The sequence below is a fragment of the Urocampus carinirostris genome, chromosome 20 (genome assembly GCF_059441175.1).
Source record: "Urocampus carinirostris isolate Australia breed hairy pipefish chromosome 20, RoL_Ucar_1.0, whole genome shotgun sequence".
In the NCBI taxonomy this organism is placed as follows: domain Eukaryota; kingdom Metazoa; phylum Chordata; class Actinopteri; order Syngnathiformes; family Syngnathidae; genus Urocampus; species Urocampus carinirostris.
This window is the reverse complement of record NC_142368.1, coordinates 25,657,852-25,679,054: the sequence shown is the minus strand read 5'-3', so window position 1 is coordinate 25,679,054 and position 21,203 is coordinate 25,657,852. Positions and strand designations below refer to the sequence as shown.

Genomic DNA, 21,203 nt, shown 5'->3' with positions numbered 1-21,203 from the left:
AAAAAAAAAAAAGAATCAAACCAATGGCGGGCACATTTTTATTTGCATACACTTGGGCATAAAATTGTACATGAAAATAATTGGGACATGTATACTACACAGAAGAATTCAAAATAAAACTTCCACATTTGTCAATGCATCAACTGGCATTTTTTCTCTCAATTTTAATGTTATTGCAAAAACATAAAAAAATAAAATAAAAATTGCTGCAACAATAAGACTGGATGCCAGTCTTGTGGCTGCGACACGCACCTCACCCTTTCACCAAGCAAGGAATCTTTTCGACAAATTTTCAACCAATTTAATCCCACAGTTTAATTTGTCCGTCCCAGCCACAGGTGATGACCTTGGAGGTTTCGTGGGGATGCCACAAGGCGCTAATGCACACGCGGTCATGGGCTTTGATCCTGTGGTACAGCTTTGTGGTTTTCCAGTCCCAGATGTTCAGCTTGCCGTCTGCATCGCCCGACACCACGTAACTGGGGAACAGATAGCAGAGATTTAGCGAAATAAAATAGCAAAGGTGTGTTTTTTGTCTGTAATCAAAAGACCTGGTAGTGGCGGAAAGAAGCAATACAGTACTGTCCTTGACTGGAGAAAGGTCCACCATACATTATCTAACTTACAGCAATGTCTGGATATTTTTCGACATCCCGACAAATTGTTATCTGTTTTTCGTAACTCGAATTTTCGTAAGTACAGTGGGACCTTGGTTATCTGGGACCAGAACCACCCGCGAAAAGTGAAAATCCGCGAAGTAGCGGCGCCCCTTAAAAAATGCTTGAAAAAAATAAAATAAAATAGTATATATATATATAAATATATATACATATATATTTTTTTTTTAAGACCTGGTTAATGGGGCCCAAAACCACCCGCGAAAAGTGAAAATCTGCGAAGTGGTGACACCCCTTCAAAAATGCTTAAAAAAAAATTAAAAAACTTTTAAAAATTATTTTTTTTTATTATTATTATTTTAGACCTGCGAAGCTCTGAACCCGCGAACGTGGAACCACGAAGTAGCGACGCCCCCTTCAAAAAGGCTTGAAAAAAAAAGTTTTTTAAAATAAATTATTTTATTATTATTATTTTTTAGACCTGCGAAGCTCTGAACCTGCGAACGTGAAACCACAAAGTAGCGACGCCCCTTCAAAAAGGCTTTAAAAAAATATATATACAATTTAAAAAAAAATATATTTTATTTTATTATTATTACTTTTTAGGCCCGCGAAGCTTTGAACCTGCGAACGTCGAACTGCGAAGTAGCGAGGTCCCACTGTAGTGGAGCGTCTGTATATCTATATTGATATGGGACACAAGCTCTGGCATTATTATTAGATATAATGAAAACATCACATAGTGGAATACAATTTAAATGAGTTTTTGTCTGGAGAGCAGGTTTGTGGGTTTTGTTGAATTGTGTCTTCAAATATATGGTGTGTTTCTATCTCAACAAATAAATAAATAGATAAATTAAAAAATTGGGTTTTATGGCTCATTTGGTTAAAAGGTTCCCATCCCCTGGTCTAGTGGATACAGTTCAGCACTTCCCCGCTACGATTGGGATTCGATTCCCATTGCATTCATGTTATGCAATTGTGAACAATCATTCATATCCCTAACAAACAGGTGGTTAGGGACTATTGCTATCTGGTTCGAGCATTGTTGCCACCTATGTAAGGCAATTTGGGTTTGCAATACAAAATAATTGACTGATCAATGATTGCACAAATAAGAGGACTCATATCTAATTTTGTCTGCATATAAGGCCCACCGGATTATAAGGTGCGCGTTCACATTTCTGGCTAATTTGGGGTTTTTGAGTGCACCTTATAGTCCGTAAAATACGGTAGTTTTTCAATTACAAATTAAAAGATGACTCACCTCATGTCCGGGGAGAAGTCCACCTGGCAGGCGTAGCCAGCAACCATGTGGCCCTTGAAGATCTTCTTCTTGTTCAATCGGAAGCGGTTTTGGGCGCCGAAGATTAGAATCTGATTGTCCATGGACTGGCACGCTAGCCACTTACCTGACGGTTGAAAAAGGATCAGTATGAAGGGGAAAAATTGCTCTACTGACAACAGTACAGCTGGGAGAATAAACAAAGAATATTACCATTGGGGGAGAGTGTCACAGCCGGCATGGAATGCATGCTGGGCTCGGCGATGTATTTGAAGTCCACGGGAATATCCCTGAAAACAGAAGCCAAGTGTCGAGAATCAGAGGAAAAAAACAAACTAAACAATTTTGGCAGTTAATAAGTTCTAGAGGGGCAGTTCCTGATGTTCCCCAATCAAGATCACTAAGAGTTATGTTTTAACCTAATCAACATAATTAAATGTTTATGAAAATGCAACATGAAACAGAAAGGCTTTCACGTGTCAAACTTTTCAATGGGGCTCTTTCTTTTTGCCGTGACATGAACTTAAATGACCAAAATTAATAAAGCCAATTTTTACGAAATGCACCCAGTTTTCCCTTAGGCATGTTCTCAATTTTATTGCCTTAGATCAGTGCTTCGCAAATAGTGCGGTGCACTACCCTGGTAAGTGGATCCTCATGACTTTTTTTGATCTCTTATAAATTAATAAATTACAGTGTTAGGCGGCGGTATACTATGTACTATCTATCGTTGGTGGAGAGGTTTTCTTCTTCCTAGGGAGCGGCATGACAGAAAATAATTGAGAACACTGTCTTAAATTTATATGTTAGGCTATACAATTGATAGAGTTTGGAACTATAGACTCTTATAAACTTGGTACAAAATCTTTGTATTTTAAGTTGATTTAAAATTGTGTAATATTGTGTCAATTAGAAAAAAGGGCAATTTGTAGTTGCAGAAATTGCCTGAAAGTGTTAGGGTCACAAAAGTACAAATGTTTTTGCTCCAATTACATATTATTTATAAAGTTAAAAAAAAATTATTAACCAGATTGATCTATTTTTTTGGGCTTAAATAAAAACAAAACTGCCTATTTTACATTACGAATAAAATTAACAGGTATAACTTATTGAAATGAAATGATCTGCATTTATATCGCGCTTTTCAAGTCAATGACTTCCCAAAGCGCTTTACAATGTGCTCCACATTTCCCAATAGCGGCCTTGCAGCCATGTAAGGCGCTAACCTGCTTATTGGGGGTATTAGGGGTTCGGTGTCTTACCCAAGGACACTTCGACATGTAACACAGACGAGTCGGGATTCGAACTGGGATCCCTTGATCCCAAGACGAGCGCTCTACCACCTCAGCTACTGCCGCCCCCAATTAACTATTCTCAATTAACTAAATAAATAAATACAAATTAGTATTGGTTTATCTACAAGTACACTTTTTCTAAGGCACAAATAACCGATAGAAATTAAAAAATACTTTTATGTTTCAAGTACAAATATTACTTTTATGAGTAAATGAAAAAATATTACTTCTAGAGATCCAAATTTTGACCTTTTTTATGCTACAAGTGCGATCAGTTTTGACTACAACAAAAACAAACAGCACCAGAATTATTTTTAAAATGTTTGTTAGAGTCAACCAGACAGTTCAATTTACTGTATTTTCACGCCCAAAATGAGCCCATAAACGTCCCATATCTTCTTCAAATTGTGCGGCGCGCCCTGTCAGGCAGTCCGCCCTGCCTCTTATGCAGAGGGAAACTAGCTCGGTGGCCCTAGCGTTGGAAGCCCGCTCCCGAGAATAGGTCACAAGTTCGAGCTGGCCGAGTCAAGCTTAACAAGCTTGGGTGAAATCTGAGGTTATTGTAAGATCGTTCACATTTAAAAAAATGCGACTTCAATGAGTCTCCTGTGACTTTGAGCGTTTCTTGTTTGATTGCCATAATATCCCACTAGCGCGGAAGAGGACAGGAGGGTTACACACAAAGTTTGTTAGCAGAAGTGCGCCTGGATGCTAACACCGTAGTGCATCTAGTGTATCAATTTGAAAGTTATTGTGTCACTGTAAGCTGAAGAGAGTTGTCGCCCCAAATACGAATTAAATCCAAAAGCTGACAATCCCTCCATTGAATGCTTCCCGTGTTTTCATCCGCCGTGGTGTGTTGAACAGCCGAGCAGCCAGGAGAGATTTGAAGATGAATGCACTGAAGGTTCGCAAGTTGGAGGAAGCTGAAAAGGGAACTCTGACAAGTATTTTTCCGCAATCAATACTGAAATAATAAACCACAACCAAACTGTTGTCTGTGTTGTGCTGCGAATTAACCTATTTGCGGCAATTCTGAAAAAGAACCGATATCGGAGACTGCGCTCTTTCGCACAGTGCGCCTTATGGGCGTGAAAATATGGTATTTATTTTAAAAATGTTTTATTCTGAGCTTTAATTCGGGTAAAGGAAGATCTGAAACTGAAAAGGACAAGTATGCCTGAAAATTAGGTTGGTAGATATTGTACATCCATCCAGCTCAACTAATTTGATCCTTTCCCCTCATTGTTCTTGTAATTATATCAGCGCACTGGCATCCTCTGCAGTCAGTAACCCGAGACCATTCTGGCGAGTTCATCCTCATGTCGCCACAGAGAACATTTCACAAGCTGGCTTAGTGAGGAGCAAAGCAACAGCAGAAAAAAACAGGTGGCATGCGTGAGAAAATATTTTCCCCCTTTTTAGTCTGGCATATAAATGACGACAGCTTAGAAGGCTAAACAAAACAAAGTGCTTAGTACACGCAATCACGCCAGCTCAACGTCGCCACCTGCAGCCGTGCGTCAGAGTTGAATTCAGAGTACTCACCACTCCCAAACGCGGAGACTTTTGTCGTCCGACGTGCTAACAAAGCGCCGGTTTTCGTCCACGAAAGTAATTGTGTTGACAGCGCCCAAGTGACGGTCGTATTCCTGAACCACCTCGCCAGTCCTGATGTCCCACTGCCGAACGTGAAGTAAATTTGAGACATTTTCAATATTTATAAAGCAACAGATAGATGACGTTTAAAGAGACAAAACCAAAAAAAAATCAGTATTGAATTGATGTTCCTTTACACACTCAAAGTGATTATTTTAATGTTTAACAATAAAAGTACAAGAACATTTTTAAGGCAATAATTTTTTGGTGATATTTTTGTCAGGAGTTTTTCTATTATTTTTTTATTCACAATACACTACATTGTGTGATAAAATACCCCATGCAGATAATTTGATAAGATAGAATGACGGATTTTCCTTAAATATTTAATATATTAACACAAGTTTGAATGTACCAATCTGCATAGATTATTACTCAACAGTTTAGGGCCAGTATGTGTCTGAAGAAAAATAATCATGTACCCTTAATAAAGATATTCATACAAATCATTAAAGAGTGAATAAATGCAAAAAAACAACAAAGTATGCCATATATACTCGCACATAAGCCTCCACCGACAACCCCTGCTTTAAAATAGCCACATACATACAAAAAATAATCATGAAACTATCTAAATATCTAACTGTGTAGAAAATTAATGTACTCATAAGAAAGATGAAAATACATTCGTTTACCTATTTACTGTACCTTCAAGCAGCGCCTTGATGGCAGCCACTCGTACATCGCATCACTGTCATTTTCTGCTTTTACTAGCCTTTATCACAAACTTTCATGGGACCCCAAAAGGCAATAAAATGTAGTAACTCACGATAAAATGAAATGTGGTCCCTCTCAAACACAATTGGGATGGCGCAGATTGACTAGACAGGTAGTAGACGAGGGGAGCATAAGGAAACGCTAGTGGAAAATCATGGAAACAAGATGGAGGCTGAGATACAGGGGCCAGGCTAAGCACCTTAGTGCGCGTGTTAGTCAAATTGACGATGATTTTTTTCGCGCTTAAAAATCAACAGCCTGTCTTACTTAGGCCCTCTTGCAACTGATTTGTTTTAAGCGCAAATAAGCCGGCCTTGGGTTTCAGTATTGTATTTTATAGTGCTTAATTTGGTTTAAATGCAAATATATACGGGAATTAATAAAATATTCAAAAGAGTATTTTTCCTATCTATGTGTTAAATCCTCAATGTAGCTTGACTTTTATCTAGCTGAAACTAAAATCAAGAAAATAATCAATAATTTATTCTAATTGACTTGCTACTAACTCAGTTAAAGACAACTTTGACATATATAGCCATCAATAAAGTGTAAAGTGTTAATGTCCATTCCCTTATAATACACCACTGCTGCAAACTCTGTTCATAACATAAACATCTTATCATTTTCCCCAGTCAGTTGTGTAAATGTGATGCGATTTCTTTCCCGTTTTAGCTGGCTAGCCGGCTGTCACGCATGGCACGCATGATTAAACACGGAGCAGGAAAGGACAGGAGCGTGTTTCACGCTGCTTTGGGCACAAGGTCGCAAGGAGAAGGTTACAATGTGTATTTGTTGTTGTTGTTGATCCTCTACCTGTACGATCTTCTTGTCTGACATGCCGGCCACCAAAAGATTCTGCTTTTCTTCATCTGGGTTGAACTTGACGCAGTAAGGGACCTTCCGATTGGTGAATCGGGATATGCATTTGCCTGAGGAAGCAAAAGAAGATTTGTGAGACAGGATGTGCTTCTGCATGCAACAACAAAAAGGTTTACTGAAATTAGTAATATCCAATACAATACTGAATCGGTGTTGGCTTATATGCACATAAAACAAAAAGAACACATGGAGTCGCAAAACAGGCACAGACAATCACTTTTTCCTGTTTAATCTGCTCTGTATTGACTGTGTTTGAGAGGGACAAAATCTCATTTTATTGTGATTTAGTGCGTTTCTTTGCCTATTTGCCCATAATAATGTGATTTCTCAGTTATTGCAGGGGTTACGTTCCAAAAAATAACCCGTCATAGGCAAAATCCCTGAGGTGAAAACTTTTCTTTTTAGAAATATACAATTAGATACACTGTTTTACACCAAAACCAAGGAACAAATCCTTTTTAAAGGCTGAAACATTTTCCAACTTATAAAAGTACTCTTTGAATGTTTTTTTTTTTTTTTAAAATACGTTAACTACAGTACCGGACACAATGCGAGAGATTACTGTATATAAATCTTAATCATCTACTGGTACACATTTAAATATTTATTGTTGTTTAGGTACAAGTCTTATTATTTTTTGGGTGCTTATTTCTTTTAGTTTTTTTAGGTATTAGCTATGCAACGTAAGCTTATATGCGAGTATATACAATACCTAAATTCTGTCATCTAGTGGAATAGAACTTTTCATTAAAAAAAATAACCACTAAAACAAGATAGCACATGCTAACTAAAATTTGATACGTTAATTTTGAAAAACAAAAAAACAAAACAAATAGAACTAATGTGCACATTGTGGCTACAAGGGACAGTATAATATAGTAGTGTAATCATCTGAAACGAAGATTTACACAACTACTACACTGTTTTCCTGCTTTCTTTAGAATTCTAGCAAAGGTTTATGTACAATCAACAGTTTCTGCATCTGCAACAATAAAAAGTGAATACATTCACTGTGGAAATGGTGCAATTTTTAGGCGAGTCTGAAAGTTCTCCTGCAATACCAACCGGTCTCCGAGTCCCAAAGTTTAATGTAGCGGTCGTAGGCTGCACTGAGGAACTGAGTCCCGTTGTTGTTGAAGCAAATGTCTCGCACTGCTTTGCTGTGGCCTTGAAAAAGAAAAGAAAAATGTGATTGAGTATGAAAACCATACAGAAAAGTCACATTGAGCAACCACCGTCTTCTCTTATTACTGTGTCTCCCAGACCACCCGCCTTTGATATCACATTTATTGGAAGCATGTCAAAAGTGAGCTAATGAGGAAGGTTTGGGACCAAATCTAGTGGGAGTTGTGGGAGATTAAAGCAAGATTTTGTCTTGAAACTGCGCCGAAGCACATCAAGACGTCGAATGCTGCTTTCTTGGTGCTTTTTGGCACACTGACATCAAAACACACATTGATGCAAGCCTGGAGAGGAATTCAAAAATAAGTTTCTTAATTGAGCATGTATAAATGCATCCCAAAGGATGTGCACTTAATTAGGATTCCTCCAGGATTTTTCCATTCAAATTCAAGACTTTTAGGACCTTTTCAAGACCACATCCAATGAAATTTAAGATACATTCATGAAATAATGCAAATACAGTAATCCCTCGGTTATCGCGGTTAATGGGGACCAAAACCACCCGCGAAAAGTGAAAATCCGCGAAGTAGTGACACCACTTCAAAAATGCTTAAAAAAGAAAAAAAAAATTTGTATTTTATTTTATTATTATTTTTTAGACCCGGTTAATGGGGACCAAAGCCACCCGCGAAAATTGAAAATCTGCAAAGTAGCGACGCCCCTTCAAAAATGCTTAAAAAAATAATAATTTATGTGTATATATATATATATATATATATATAGATATATATATATATATATATATTTATTTTTTTATTTTTTTAATTTTATTATTATTTTTAGACCCAGTTAATGGGTTAATATATATAGCGGGTTAGAGACTGACTGTATGCAAAGCTCTAACCACGGGCGATTTTAGGATCAGAGCTCATGGAGTGCTAAGCACCAGAGGGTCTGGCTGGTTAAAAACTTTTTTTCTTTCACTTAAAATTATTTAATATTTATAATTTAATTACAACAATATTTTAACTAAAACATTTAGAGAGAATAAAAAAAAATTGCAACAATGTCCCATGCCTTTGTTAGTTTACTTATCATAAAGCTCTATCACGGAGATAAAACGGGAAAATTAAGACATTTAAGAATTGAATATAAGAGTAGCAGAAAAAATTTAAGACTTTTTCTTGGCCTTAATTCGCAATTATCAAATTTAAGACTTTTTCACATTTTTAAGACAGAAACCCTGTTAATCGTGGCAGTTTTAAAAATTGGGTGCTAAATAAACGGGGCAGATCCTTAGTGTAATTGAAGTGTATTTTGTCATTACTGAGAATAGCAGTGTTTTGTTTAAGGACAAAAAGCAGACTTTTCCCATGAGAGAGAACGGATAGTAGGCTAACATCAAAAGAAAATAAAAATCTGTCCTCTCCGTGTCCCCTTGAGGTTGCGAGTCTCGTCACCCGCCCGGGCTAATAAATAATGCATATTGTTCTGTGAGCGAGCTGACAGGCGCAAGAGCAAAGAAAAAAAATCTCCACCCTGACAAGGCAGTTCAAAAAGAACTGTATCCCCCCACTCCTCTCCCCTACTCGCAATCTCCTTCAACAATATTCTGCTAAGAAAAAAACCACACAGTAGAAAAATATTTTATCCACAAGTTTGAGTGCTCTTGTACCTCTTCTCTTGTACCTACAGTACTACAGCAGTGGGATTCCCCCCTTAGACAACTTTTTATTTTTCAGGGTTTTTTGTATTCTACACATCTTTTTTTATTTTTAAGCATAATGCAACAAACATCACATCCCAAAATTAATCACATGAAGAGAAAAAAAGGATCAGGAGACAAATGCTTATGGGGGTTAGTTTATACCAGGTGTGTGGCCAATATTTTAGGTCAGGGATCGGGAACCTCTGGCTCATTTCATGAGTACACATAATAAATTTATGCTCTGATAACCGGGAGCCAAATCTAGGGCGCAAATAGCTCACATAGCTAATAATAAGAATGGTTCAGTCCAGTATATAAAGGATATGCTTCCCACTACAGTTTACAGTCAAGGTGTCACACCAACAGACCCAGTTTTGGCTGTACGTCGCTAAGAAATACTTTCCATAGAAGCTCATTAAACAATTTTGGTTCACTGTTGAAAACCCAAAGAAAAACTGTAAACGGACAGAAATGCCAGCCAAGCACAAAGAGCAATTTGATTGGGTGAGCAGAAGTTAGCCGGCTGTCACGCATGACAGAGTGAAGCTATGCACACAGCAGACTTCTCTCTGCCCAGCGGCGTCAGCACTGAGGGTAAATACGTCAGTATTCTCGTTTGCTCCATTTCATGACATTTTTACAAAAGAACTCTGCTTGCACTTTGTTTTGAAACCAATATTGATGAAAACTAATGAAGGTCAAAATGAGCCTCAGCGATATTAAGTAATTGCAGGATGCAGACAAGTTTAAAGTGGTATATTTGTTGATATGGGACACATGCGCTGACATTATTATTATTTCATAAATGTTATCAGATCATCTAATGTCACACAATGAAATACAACGGATGAACAAATATTTTGTCTGTAGAGCTGGTTTGGCTGAAATTTGTCTCAAAATATATGGTTTGGCTCTCTCAAAGAAAAATAAATCAAACTATTTTGCTATTATGGCTCTTTGGGGCAAAATGGTTCCCGAACCCTGTTTTAAGGCATTAGTACTCACGAAAACTATCAATAGTAATATTTTACTTTTTAGAATACTTATTTTACCTCATCCTTAGTGTGGTATATACAAAACATGCATTTTATTTTTTTATTTTCACGTATTATCTCAAGACAGAGAATCTTAAACTAAGCCAAACGCACAAATTTTTCACATTACCCATTGTTGTTTTTTTACGAAAAAAAAAAAATAAAAAAATTTGCCTATCGTTTTATTGTTTAAATTTATAATTATATATATATATATATATATATATATATATATATATATAAAGACAGGCTAGAATGTAGCCTAGATTGATAATATAGATTAGATTTTTTCTTTGGACAGGGGAAAAAAATTGGGTGACTAATGTTATTGAAATTGTATCATTTTTTTCTAACTTAGCCAATTTGACCCATTTTACTACTGTCGATCAAAAGTAATACTTGAAATAAGAAATACTTAATGTGGCTGGAACAAACTTTACAAAAAACACTTGAGAGAAATAAATTATTTGTGGGCAGAGTAAGCTTAAAAATCATTCTCAAAACTCAACTATGTATGAAAATATTCACCACACCGCTCATCATTATTATATATTAATGTACAAATATACAATAATTATATTAGCTGCCTCCCTACAGGAAACACAACACTATTACAGTTACTCTGCTGATGACCGGAAGACCAACCCATTATCAGAAACAGCAAGCTTTTTCTGAATATTTGTTTTTTTTCCCTGCCAATTTGATAAAAGTGGACAAGTTCCTTCAACAAAACATTAAAAAGGTACTGTACTCACGACGGTGGCCGATACCAGTATTTGTTACCCCAAAGTTGCAATTTTAACATCGCAAACTAGAAATTAGCGAAATATATTCAAAGTATGGGAAAGTATTAAATTGTGATTTAAAGATATTTCTTAGTGTTTTAAAGTACTCGTGGTATCTGTGTAGGGTATCAGTGGGTATTCAAGAGTTTAGCACCAGTATTGTTTTGGAAAAAAGTGGTATTGAACATTCATAATTTTTATACTATAGTATTAGTATACTCGTTTATACTCTTGGGGAAATGGTATACATCAAAAGTAGTAATGGTATTGACACTAGATATTGGTACCGGTAAAGAGTTGAGAATCCTGACCCGTACCCATGGTATCTTTATCAGTATCCTTCTTAAAGTTATATCAAATCTCCCCATTTTATACTTGGAGTTTTGTTTGTCAAACTCAAATGCTTTGATTCGCATTGATGAAAACAAACATAACAGTGGATGAGTTAAAAATCAAGAGGATTCTTACTTACCAATAAAAGTGCGTATGCATCTCCTCTCATTGTACACCTCCCACAACTGTGGGGAAAAAAATAAATAAATAAATAAATTAATTAATTAAAAGAGTCATTGGCACTGTTGCTGTCTGTGGATTGTGCAGTGCTTATTACCTTAATCTTACAATCCATAGAGCTTGAAAGCAGAAGATGACCTGAAAGTGGGAACAATCTGATGGCGCTGACACCCTGTGGGACACAACGGGATGTTAATGTCACACATGAGGAGAAAACGGTCCCATCCCAAATTAGTGGAGCAGGATATAAGTTTTTCTACCGTGTCTAAGGGGAATCGTTAATCTAATGCATTGGTTGGGAACCTATGGCTCGCGAGGCATATATGGCTCTTTTGACGAGTACATATGGCCCAGAAATCAAATTTACATTGTGCAATCACCTAGGGCAGGGTTTTTTTTAATATCCAACTGAGCTGTCCATTAACACTAGTCCAAATATACAACGTGGATAGACATTGAAATCGTAAAACTGACCTATTTATCTAACACTATTCTTGTCCATCAATAAACTAAAAAATGAATGTGAGCAACGTGTGGAAAGGCCTGTAGACATCCATGACTTCAACTTTTGACCACAAGAATCAGCCATTCTTCATCAACAATGAACTATAATAAAAACAAGTGATATGGACGGATACCATACTATTCACCAATGAAATCTCATAGCAGAAAATATCAAATTCAAACACACACGCCCTTTCTGCCAGCCCCTCCTCTTGACGTTCAACACTTCTGGCTGACATGGGGATGCGTTTTATTCTTGTTTTTGATTGTCTATTTGTTAGGCAAGCCACCAAACAAAACCTCGGAGCTCGAAAAGAACGCTTCTTTAATATATTTGCATTAAGTAAAATATTTTCTGTGCTTTGCTATGCAGTGACCGATGGCGTTTTTAGCAGTGACAATGGTTGGCAGGGTCTGTGTTTGTTTGCTGTACCTGGACACAGCACGTTTTAATGTATCCGCCTTGTCAGACTCGTACTTGAATTCATGTTCATGATATGTTACGTATTGATGTTTAACCCTTGATGTGCGAGGTACAAGGCTCTCGAGGCATAATGCACAAACAACATGGTCATTTTTTGGCACAAAGCCCCAGTCATTTGCCCACTTTAGCTGAAAAGAACGACATTTTTTCGCTGGAGGAGCCGTCATGATTCATTCGTTTATCGTGCGCCTGTGTTTCGTTGGCCGGGTTAAAGCACGGATCTCTCCAGGGCGCCACGCAATCACACACTCACACAAGAAGCAGAGGAGGAGGAGCTACCGCCAAGCCTCTAAATAACAAAGCGCGCAACTGAAAATGTCTAAATTTCAGGTAAAAGTGCGTATTAAAAAAAATATTTATTAACCCCTCATAGGTTGCCAACCCCTGACCTGGGGTAGTGTTTTATCCTGAGCCGATTGTACCACGTGCAAAGCAGAGTAAAAACATAACCGTTTACTGGGTTTGGTTCAGTGTATATATGTAGGAAACCTTTTAGTACAGTTTACAGTAAAGGTGTCACACCAACAGACCCAGTTTTAAACGTGAATCGCTAAATAATCCTTTATATGGAATCTCATAAGACAATCTCTATTTATTGTTGAAACTAAATTTAAGTAGTATATACATTTATATGGAAGACAGGCTGTGGCATTATTATTATTTCATAGATTTGATCAATAATCAAAGTTTACAGAGTGAAATAAAATATGCAGAAGAATTAACTTTTGTCCTGAGAGCCATTTTGTCGGTTTTGTTTAATTTTGCCTAAAATATATAGTGAGGCTGTCTTAAAAATAAAATAAAAAAATAAAAAAATCAACATTTTGCTCCTTGGGTCAAAAAGGTTACCAACCCCTGCACTATTGGGACTCAGATTATGGTTTAAACTTGGCAAAGAGCGACCCCATTTGACTAACCTTGGTATGGCCGGACCAAACATGGATTTGCTTTTTGGGCAAGTAACATTTGTCAGGTGCTTCAGTAGATCGCAGGTTGACACCCACATCCTGGGGGATGTGCAGGTAGGATCTTCCCTGATAGTCGAACATGTCTTTAACTGAACGGGGGGAAAACAAAAAAACAGGTAAAAGGTGCGCGAAGGAGCTCTGAAATGATTTTTTTGACAGTTATCTAAACCAACCATGTAGGATTGTTTTCTCTTCTGCTGGAGCCTCTTCTTCAATCCTCCCCCGTTTTTGTCTTTTAGCTGTGATCTCATCTAACTCTTTCTTTTCCTCCTGATCGGTGAACAATTGTGATGTGTAACCAGAGCAGCCAATGTAAACAGAAATAAAATAAAAATATGAAAACAACCCAGGAAGGAGCAGTGTACCTCAGTGGGTTTGGCCACTGTTTGCTCATCAATGTATTTGGCCCACGGTCCAAGGTAGTTGTCAATATCCCCCGCGTCACCACCTTTGACCTTTTTCCGTTTATCTGGCCTCTTGTAAGCACTCTCAAACACCATCAATCCTGAGGAAAAAAAATTAATAAATTACACCACCAGCTTAGGACCAGAAAAGCTTTAAATGTGGGACCTTGCGTCTACCCACCTTGATTCTTCTCAGCTTCTTCCACAGCGCCAATATAACTACTACCGGTTACTTGGTTCATGTCCACAGAGGGATCTAAAGCGTAACCTTTGGAGGGATGAGATGCATTCAAACCCAACAATCTAGCCTAAAATTTCAAAACAAAATTATGCAAGTATGTGACGTAGAGTGTACCAAGTGACGAAAAGGTCCTCCGTTGCTGTTCAAACATGAAGTCATTAACATGAGCTGGCTCAGCGTAGCCTGATAACATGTTTCTCGTGGCGGCCATCTGTTGAGTTTTGTGTGGGTTTTCTGGTCCAAACTGGGAGGGGGAAAACACAATTTTATCACGTTCTGAAAAATCCACAATTATTTAAGGGTCGTCATTGACATTAAGTTCTCTGAAGATTAATACTCACCTCTGGTGCAAACATGGTTTCATATTTTGGGTTAAAAGTGATTTCTTTCACGGAAGGGTCAAGGTGTTCGCCAGTCTCAACAGATTCCTAAAAAAAGGGGCACAAAATCAGTTAAAAAATATTAGCCAGTGTTCATAATGAAATGAAAATGAAATGATCTGCATTTATATAGCGCTTTTCAAGTCAATGACTTCCCAAAGCGCTTTACAATGTGCTCCACATTTCCCAATAGGGGCCTTGCAGCCATGTAAGGCGCTAACCTGCTTATTGGGGGTATTAGGGGTTCAGTGTCTTACCCAAGGACACTTCGACATGTAAAACGGACGAGCCGGGATTCGAACTGGGATCCCTTGATCCCTAGACGAGCGCTCTACCTCCTGAGCTACTGCCGCCCCATAAAGCTTAAGGAAAGTTTAAATCAAGACTTTTTAATGCTTTTGAAGGTCAAATTTCAGACCAAATTATATATATATATATATATATATACTGGACTGTCTCAGAAAATTAGAATATTGTGATAAAGTTCTTTATTTTCTGTAATGCAATTAAAAAAACAAAAATGTCATACATTCTGGATTCATTACACATCAACTGAACTATTTCAAGCCTTTTATTATTTGAATATTGCTGATTTTGGCTTACAGCTGAAGAAAACTCAAAAATCCGATCTCAAAATATTAGAATACTTCCTCAGACCAAGTAAAAAAATAATTTTATAACAGCAAAACTAAATCAAACATTTGAAAATGTCCATTGATGCACTCAGTACTTGGTTGGGAATCCTTTTGCACGGATTACTGCATCAATCCGGCGTGGCATGGAGGCAATCAGCCTGTGGCATTGCTGAGGTGTTATTGATGCCCAGGATGCTTCGTTAGCGGCCTTCAGCTCATTTGCATTTGTAGGTCTGGTGTCTTTCATCTTCTTCTTAACTATACCCCACAAATTCTCGATGGAGTTCAGGTCAGGGGAATTAGCAGGCCGATCAAGGACAGTGATGCCATGGTCAGTGCACCAGTTACTGGTGGTTTTGGCACTGTGGGCAGGTGCCAGATCATGCTGGAAAATGAAATCCTCATCTCCATAGAGCTTTTCAGCAGATGGAAGCATGTAGTGCTCTAAAATCTCTTGGTACACAGTTGCATTTACTCTGGACTTGATGAAACACAGTGGACCAACACCAGCAGCTGACATGGCTCCCCAAACCATTGCTGACTGTGGGAACTTCACACTGGATTTCAAGCAACTTGGATTTTGCTCCTCTCCAGCCTTTCTCCAGACTCTGGCGCCTTGACTTCCAAATGAAATGCAAAACTTGCTTTCGTCTGAAAAGAGGACTTTGGACCACTCTGCAACTGTCCAGTGCTTCTTCTCTATAGCCCAAGTCAGACGCTTCTTCCGTTGTCTTGAGTCCAGAAGTGGCTTGACCATGGGAATACGGCTATTGTAGCCCATTTCCCGGACACGTCTGTGAACTGTGGCTTTTGATACCTGGACTCCAGCTTCAGCCCACTGTCTTTGAAGCTCCCCCAAATTCTGGAAGCGGCTCTTCTTCACAATTTTGTTAAGGCTGCGGTCATCTCTCTTGGTTGTGCAGCGTTTCCGGCCACATTTTTCCCTTCCAACAGACTTTTTGTGGATATGCTTTGAAACTGCACTCTGTGAACAGCCTGCTCTTTGAGAAATTTCTTTTTGTGTCTTACCCTCCTGATGGAGGGTATCAATGATGGTCCTCTGGACAGCAGACAGATCAGCAGTCTTCCCCATACTTGTGATTTAGTTTACAGAACCAAGCTGAGTGTTTTTAAGGCTCAGGAAACCCTCGCAAGGTGTTTCGAGTTAATTAGATGATTCAGGTGATTAGTTTAATAGCCTTCTTGTATACTTTTTCATGATATTCTAATATTTTGAGATAGGATTTTTGAGTTTTCTTAAGCTGTAAGCCAAATTCAGCAATATTAAAATAATAAAAGGCTTGAAATAGTTCAGTTGATGTGTAATGAATCCAGAATGTATGACATTTTTGTTTTTTTAATTGCATTACAGAAAATAAAGAACTTTATCACAATATTCTAATTTTCTGAGACAGTCCAGTATATATATATAAATAGGGCAGCGCGGCGGGGCAGTGGTTAGCGCGTGTGCGGCACAGTTCTGAGGTCATGAGATCGAACCTTCTGTGTGGAGTTTGCATGTTCTCCCTGTGCTTGCGTAGGTTTCCTCCGGGCACTCCGGTTTCCTCCCACTTCCCAAAAACATGCATGTCAGGTAAATTGGCCGGTCCAAATTCTCCCTCAGTGTGAATGAGCGAGTGAGTGGTCTGTGTGCCCTGCGACTGGCTGGCAACCAGTTCAGGGTGTCCCCTGCCCACTGCTGGCTGGGATGGGCTCCAGCACCCTCGCGACCCTACTGAGGATAATGGATGGATTATATATATATATATATATATATATATATATATATATATATATATATTTAAATAATATAAAATGAAAGGTGTAATAGTCAACTGTAGTCTTTACAGCCCTTTGAGTATTCTTGTGATTAAGGGCTATGCAAATAAACATGACTTGACTTGAAACAAAAATCAAATATTTCTTGCAATGTGAAAAACGCTGGTCAGACAGCTACTTCTCAAAAAATGTCCACTTTCCAGGCGGGGTTCAGAGTAAACGTCTTGGTCCCAAGTTGCTACGTGTATTCTGGCTAGACCTAAGACTGCTCTGAAAGGCCCGACTGTAACCACATTACGGTTTTGATTCTTTCATTCTTGTGGTCATGTTATGTTGCCACAAAGTAAATCGGTGACTTATTAGAAGAGACGATTGATAATTGTTACAAAATCTTTTCATTTCAATTAATAAAACATCTTATTAATGTGTTCACATTTTAAAGACGTTCCAAAATTGGATTTAGGACATTTTAATGTCAATTAAGGCCTTATTTTTAGAATCATTAATTTAAAGCCTTTTAAGAATTTAGAAGTTATCAACGTTTTCAAGAAAAGGCCAATGGTTAAAGAGTAAAGTAAAAAGTGAAGCTGCAGACATGAAATAATCTGCATTTATATAGCGCTTTTCAAGTCAAGACTTCCTTAAAGCGCTTTACAGTTTGCTTCACATTTCCCAATAGCGGCCGTGCAGCAATGTAAGGCGCTAACCTGCTTATTGGGGGCATTAGGGGTTCAGTGTTTTACCCAAGGACACTTTGACATGTAACACAGAGGACCCAGGATTCGAACTGCGATCTCTTGATACCAAGAAGAACGCTCTACCTCCTGCCTCATAATGATGTCCCGGTGTCCCTATAGCTTAAGGCAAGTTACACTAAAGACTTAAATGGCTTTTGAGATCAAATTTGAATCTAGGTCGACAAAACACACAATTGAAAGAAAAAAAAAACAAAAACAAAAAAAAACGCATTAATTAGACACAATTTTAAAAATGTGATTTTTTTCAAATCACATTTTGGTCCAGTTTAAAACTTTCAATCTGAAAAACAACACTCTCCAAAGTTTTAGACATGGAGAACGATAAATAAAAAGGATGTTAGGAGTACAACATGGACTCTCAGTCATAACTGAAAGATGACTACTAATGCCAAAAAACTCTTCGCCAACACTCATGAAGAATGTCAAATTATTAGTTCAAACAAATATAAATCTTATTAGTGTGTTTGCATTTTTAAGACTTTCAGAAAGTAGATTAATAACATTATAAAGCCAATTAAAGCCTTATTTTTGGAATAATGAATTCAATTACTTATGACTTCTCAAAGATACGCAGAAACCCTATGCTTCTTGAATAAATTAAATTAAAAGTGATATTGATTATGACTTTGATAGGAAATATGACAAATAAATGAATGTACATGCAAAATATTTCATGTATGGTTCATATATATTCATAGCTAAAAAACAGTAAAATATTATATTGGAAAAAAATATATATATTTTTTTTCTTTCGTGAAAAATATCGATCCTTTTCTGTTATGGTATACGCAGTTGGAATTCATTACATTTTGAAAGCGTAATATGATTTCGCAGAGTTCTTGTATTTTTTCCACATGGCATAACGATAACACTGAAGGAATATTCATATTAAGCGCTTTCAATTTTATCAAAATAAAACCCACGTTGAACAGTATAATCTTATAAAATAGTCATCTCAATAGTAATCTCTTACTTTTAGTTGGCAAACAATAGCTACTTTGCTTTAGCTTACTTTGACGGCAACCTCGGGAGCGGAATTAAGAACAGCTAGGGCCATCGTAGAACCGGACTGTAACGGTTTAAGGTGCACCGTTGCGTCCGGGTGTGTGGCGTCCGAGTCTTCAGTACTGGTACCAGATTGTGACTCATTTTCCGAATCGGAATCGCTGCCATACGAAACGAGGGAAGAGACGGCGGCAGACATGTTGGATGTTGTGCTTTCACCGGAAGTACGGCGAAGGCCATTTCCGCTTCTGCAATAGTAATGCAATTACAATATCTAACCTAGCAGCATAAAACAGTGGTATTTTATTTTCTTTATCTTATTATATTAAATGCTGAGTTAAAGATGAGTTTGAAAAAAATAAGTGGGACGAGATTTGGCAAAATGAAATATTCTCATTTTATTGCGCCCTAAAAGACTACCAATAGCAAACAAACAATCGTTGCTTTAAATACGATTCAGATGTTTTACTCATAAATTATATAAAAATATATATTTTTAGTATCAATGTTTTCTCACAAGAACGTTGTCTAAATTCTGCACAAGTTTGTTGAATTCCCACACTAGAGTGGTTGTTTAGGACGCTTTGGCGCCCTAACAATAGAGTGGTCCATACCACTGTTGTCACGTGTTGCGGGGCCCTTCCCGGGAATTTTAATGCTGTTTGAACGCTGCTTTAGTAGTTATTCTTCTCTTGCATGTGCGATACTTGCATTTAACGGTTTATCATTTGCTCACGCTCGTGGTCGCTTTACAGACTTGGGTTTGGTCCCTATGTCACTCCTCCGACGCTGAAGCAATCCACTCTTAAAAGAAAAGTGGCAGACTCCTCCTCCTCTGCCTCTTCTTGCACTAAGGAGCACATTTGATACTAGGGACAGTCATGGACACTAACCGGGGATTTAAACGCTCTCACGCGTCGGAATGCACGACAACCAAATGAGAATGGATCGGAAATAATCCAAAAACAGACAAAGGTTTTATCGATCTTAACAGGTATTTATCCAAACTCCCTCTTTTTGCATTGGCGCCCGTGTGTCACATTTTAAGATGTTTCTCCGTGCTTGCAGCATGAAGCAGGCATCGTAACTTTAGGACTGACTCTCCTGCATTGGTACAATTATCCTTTAAATTGTAGGAAGAAAAACATGCACATTTATAATTGCAATTTTTGCTGATGTTAACTAATTGCACTTGCATCTGGGTAGCAGCCCCTTGACATTTTGGCCCTGCGCAACACATCACATTAGTGGCAATGCAAATATTGACCATTGAGCGCACAAAGCTGACCTAATATAACACGACGTTGTCAAGATTTTTTCGGGGAAGGGGGCTCCCCGGTTAAGCAATTGCCCGGTCTTCAAGGCGACATGATTGAATTAGCCCACTGGGGAGGATGGATGGGGTCTATCAGCCAGGCTGCATTTGCTGTATAATGGGGGATGGGGAGCTTTCTCGGAGCACAGAAGGGGAAAAAAGACAAGGAGAAGAAGGGGAAAAAAAGGATCTGGCTTGGTGAAATCCGAAACCTTCTTTGTGCTATTGCCAGTGCAAGTGTGGCCTCTGTAAATTGAGCAACTTAGCTCGGAATTGTGCTTAAAGATGATTATTTGATGACGTTCGTTGGGGGTAAAAAGTGCATGGGGGCGTCACCTAGCTGCAGGTACACTAAAATCTCCCCTAAAAGTTCTTTTTTCGTGGCAGGACATTGTAATTATGTTAAAAACACGCCCTAACTGATCAATTCATCAGTTAATTATTATCGTTAAAATACTAATTGTATTAAGAACATTTAATGTAGAATTTACTTAGATAGATAGATAGATAGATACTTTATTCATCCCCGAAGGGAAATTCACTTTTCCAGCAGCATCCCTGAGCTGAGAACAATCTTGCAAATAATGCCAAAATATTAAACTAAAGATGTTATAAAGATAAATGCCTAAATATGAGAAGTGGTCAAATCTGTGTCAATTTACTGGCATTTCAGTTGCTTACCTGCTTCCTGGAGCTGAGTTGTGATTGGTCATTAATAGAACCCCACCCGGTTTAATCTAATAGGTGGCAAAACGGCCACTGTCTGAAACTGATGAAAATAGTTGGCTTTTTCTGCCTATTTTAAAGGGACCTCTAGATGTCGCTCGATTGTGTCTTGCAACTAACAACGAGTGCTATAAGGAAGAATACAAACTACTGTCCAAATTGCAATACTTTTCTTCAAATTTTTTTTGCCTAACTTTTTTGAGAGATGGGTACCAGTGGTGGCAAGATAGTTGAAGATTATGTCAGCTTTCTCGGTGAGGCTCATCTTTTCTAAAATAAATACTTATTTCTAACCTATTAGTATATCTAAAAAAAAGTCAGGTTTGAATGATAGTTCATTTGTTTTATGTTATTATTTAGATACGTATTGTTTTTGTGCTGAATAAAGTT

The 21,203-nt window shown here is 37.8% G+C and overlaps 2 protein-coding genes across 5 annotated transcripts in view; one reads left to right on the top strand and one right to left on the bottom strand.

The window, feature by feature from the left end:
- Positions 1 to 24: 24 nt before the first annotated feature.
- Positions 25 to 19,614, bottom strand: cdc40 (cell division cycle 40 homolog (S. cerevisiae)). 2 transcript variants are annotated; one of them, XM_088325186.1, is made up of 15 exons: positions 19,484 to 19,614; positions 14,557 to 14,643; positions 14,330 to 14,459; positions 14,156 to 14,242; positions 13,936 to 14,075; positions 13,744 to 13,840; positions 13,520 to 13,659; positions 11,712 to 11,786; positions 11,574 to 11,619; positions 7,518 to 7,619; positions 6,387 to 6,502; positions 4,746 to 4,879; positions 2,116 to 2,192; positions 1,885 to 2,029; positions 25 to 479 (listed from the first exon to the last, which is right to left on the bottom strand). In XM_088325186.1, the coding sequence occupies exons 2-15, from the start codon at positions 14,569 to 14,571 to the stop codon at positions 302 to 304; spliced, it is 1,482 nt and encodes a 493-aa protein (XP_088181312.1). In that variant the 5' UTR covers positions 14,572 to 14,643; positions 19,484 to 19,614; the 3' UTR covers positions 25 to 301. The 2 variants fall into 2 exon arrangements, with proteins under 2 accessions (XP_088181312.1, XP_088181313.1); XM_088325187.1 differs by lacking the exon at positions 19,484 to 19,614 and adding an exon at positions 18,780 to 19,011.
- The window catches only part of wasf1 (WASP family member 1), a 60,983-nt gene continuing 59,213 nt past the window's right edge, over positions 19,434 to 21,203 (top strand). The window contains exon 1 of one of the 3 annotated variants that reach the window (XM_088325185.1): positions 19,434 to 19,766. The gene's annotated coding sequence lies outside the window, so the exon portion shown is untranslated. The remainder of the gene's footprint in view (positions 19,767 to 21,203) is intronic. The other 2 variants (XM_088325184.1, XM_088325183.1) reach the window with 2 other exon arrangements.

Coding starts and splice junctions, on each gene's coding strand:
- cdc40 (XM_088325187.1), bottom strand. CDS start 18,971: ATGTCTGCCGCCGTCTCTTCCCTCGTTTCGTATGGCAGCGATTCCGAT. Junction 14,243..14,329: donor GAGGACCTTTTCGTCACTTG/GTACACTCTACG, acceptor ATCCCTCCAAAG/GTTACGCTTTAGATCCCTCT. Junction 14,076..14,155: donor AGAAGCTGAGAAGAATCAAG/GTGGGTAGACGC, acceptor TTTTTTCCTCAG/GATTGATGGTGTTTGAGAGT.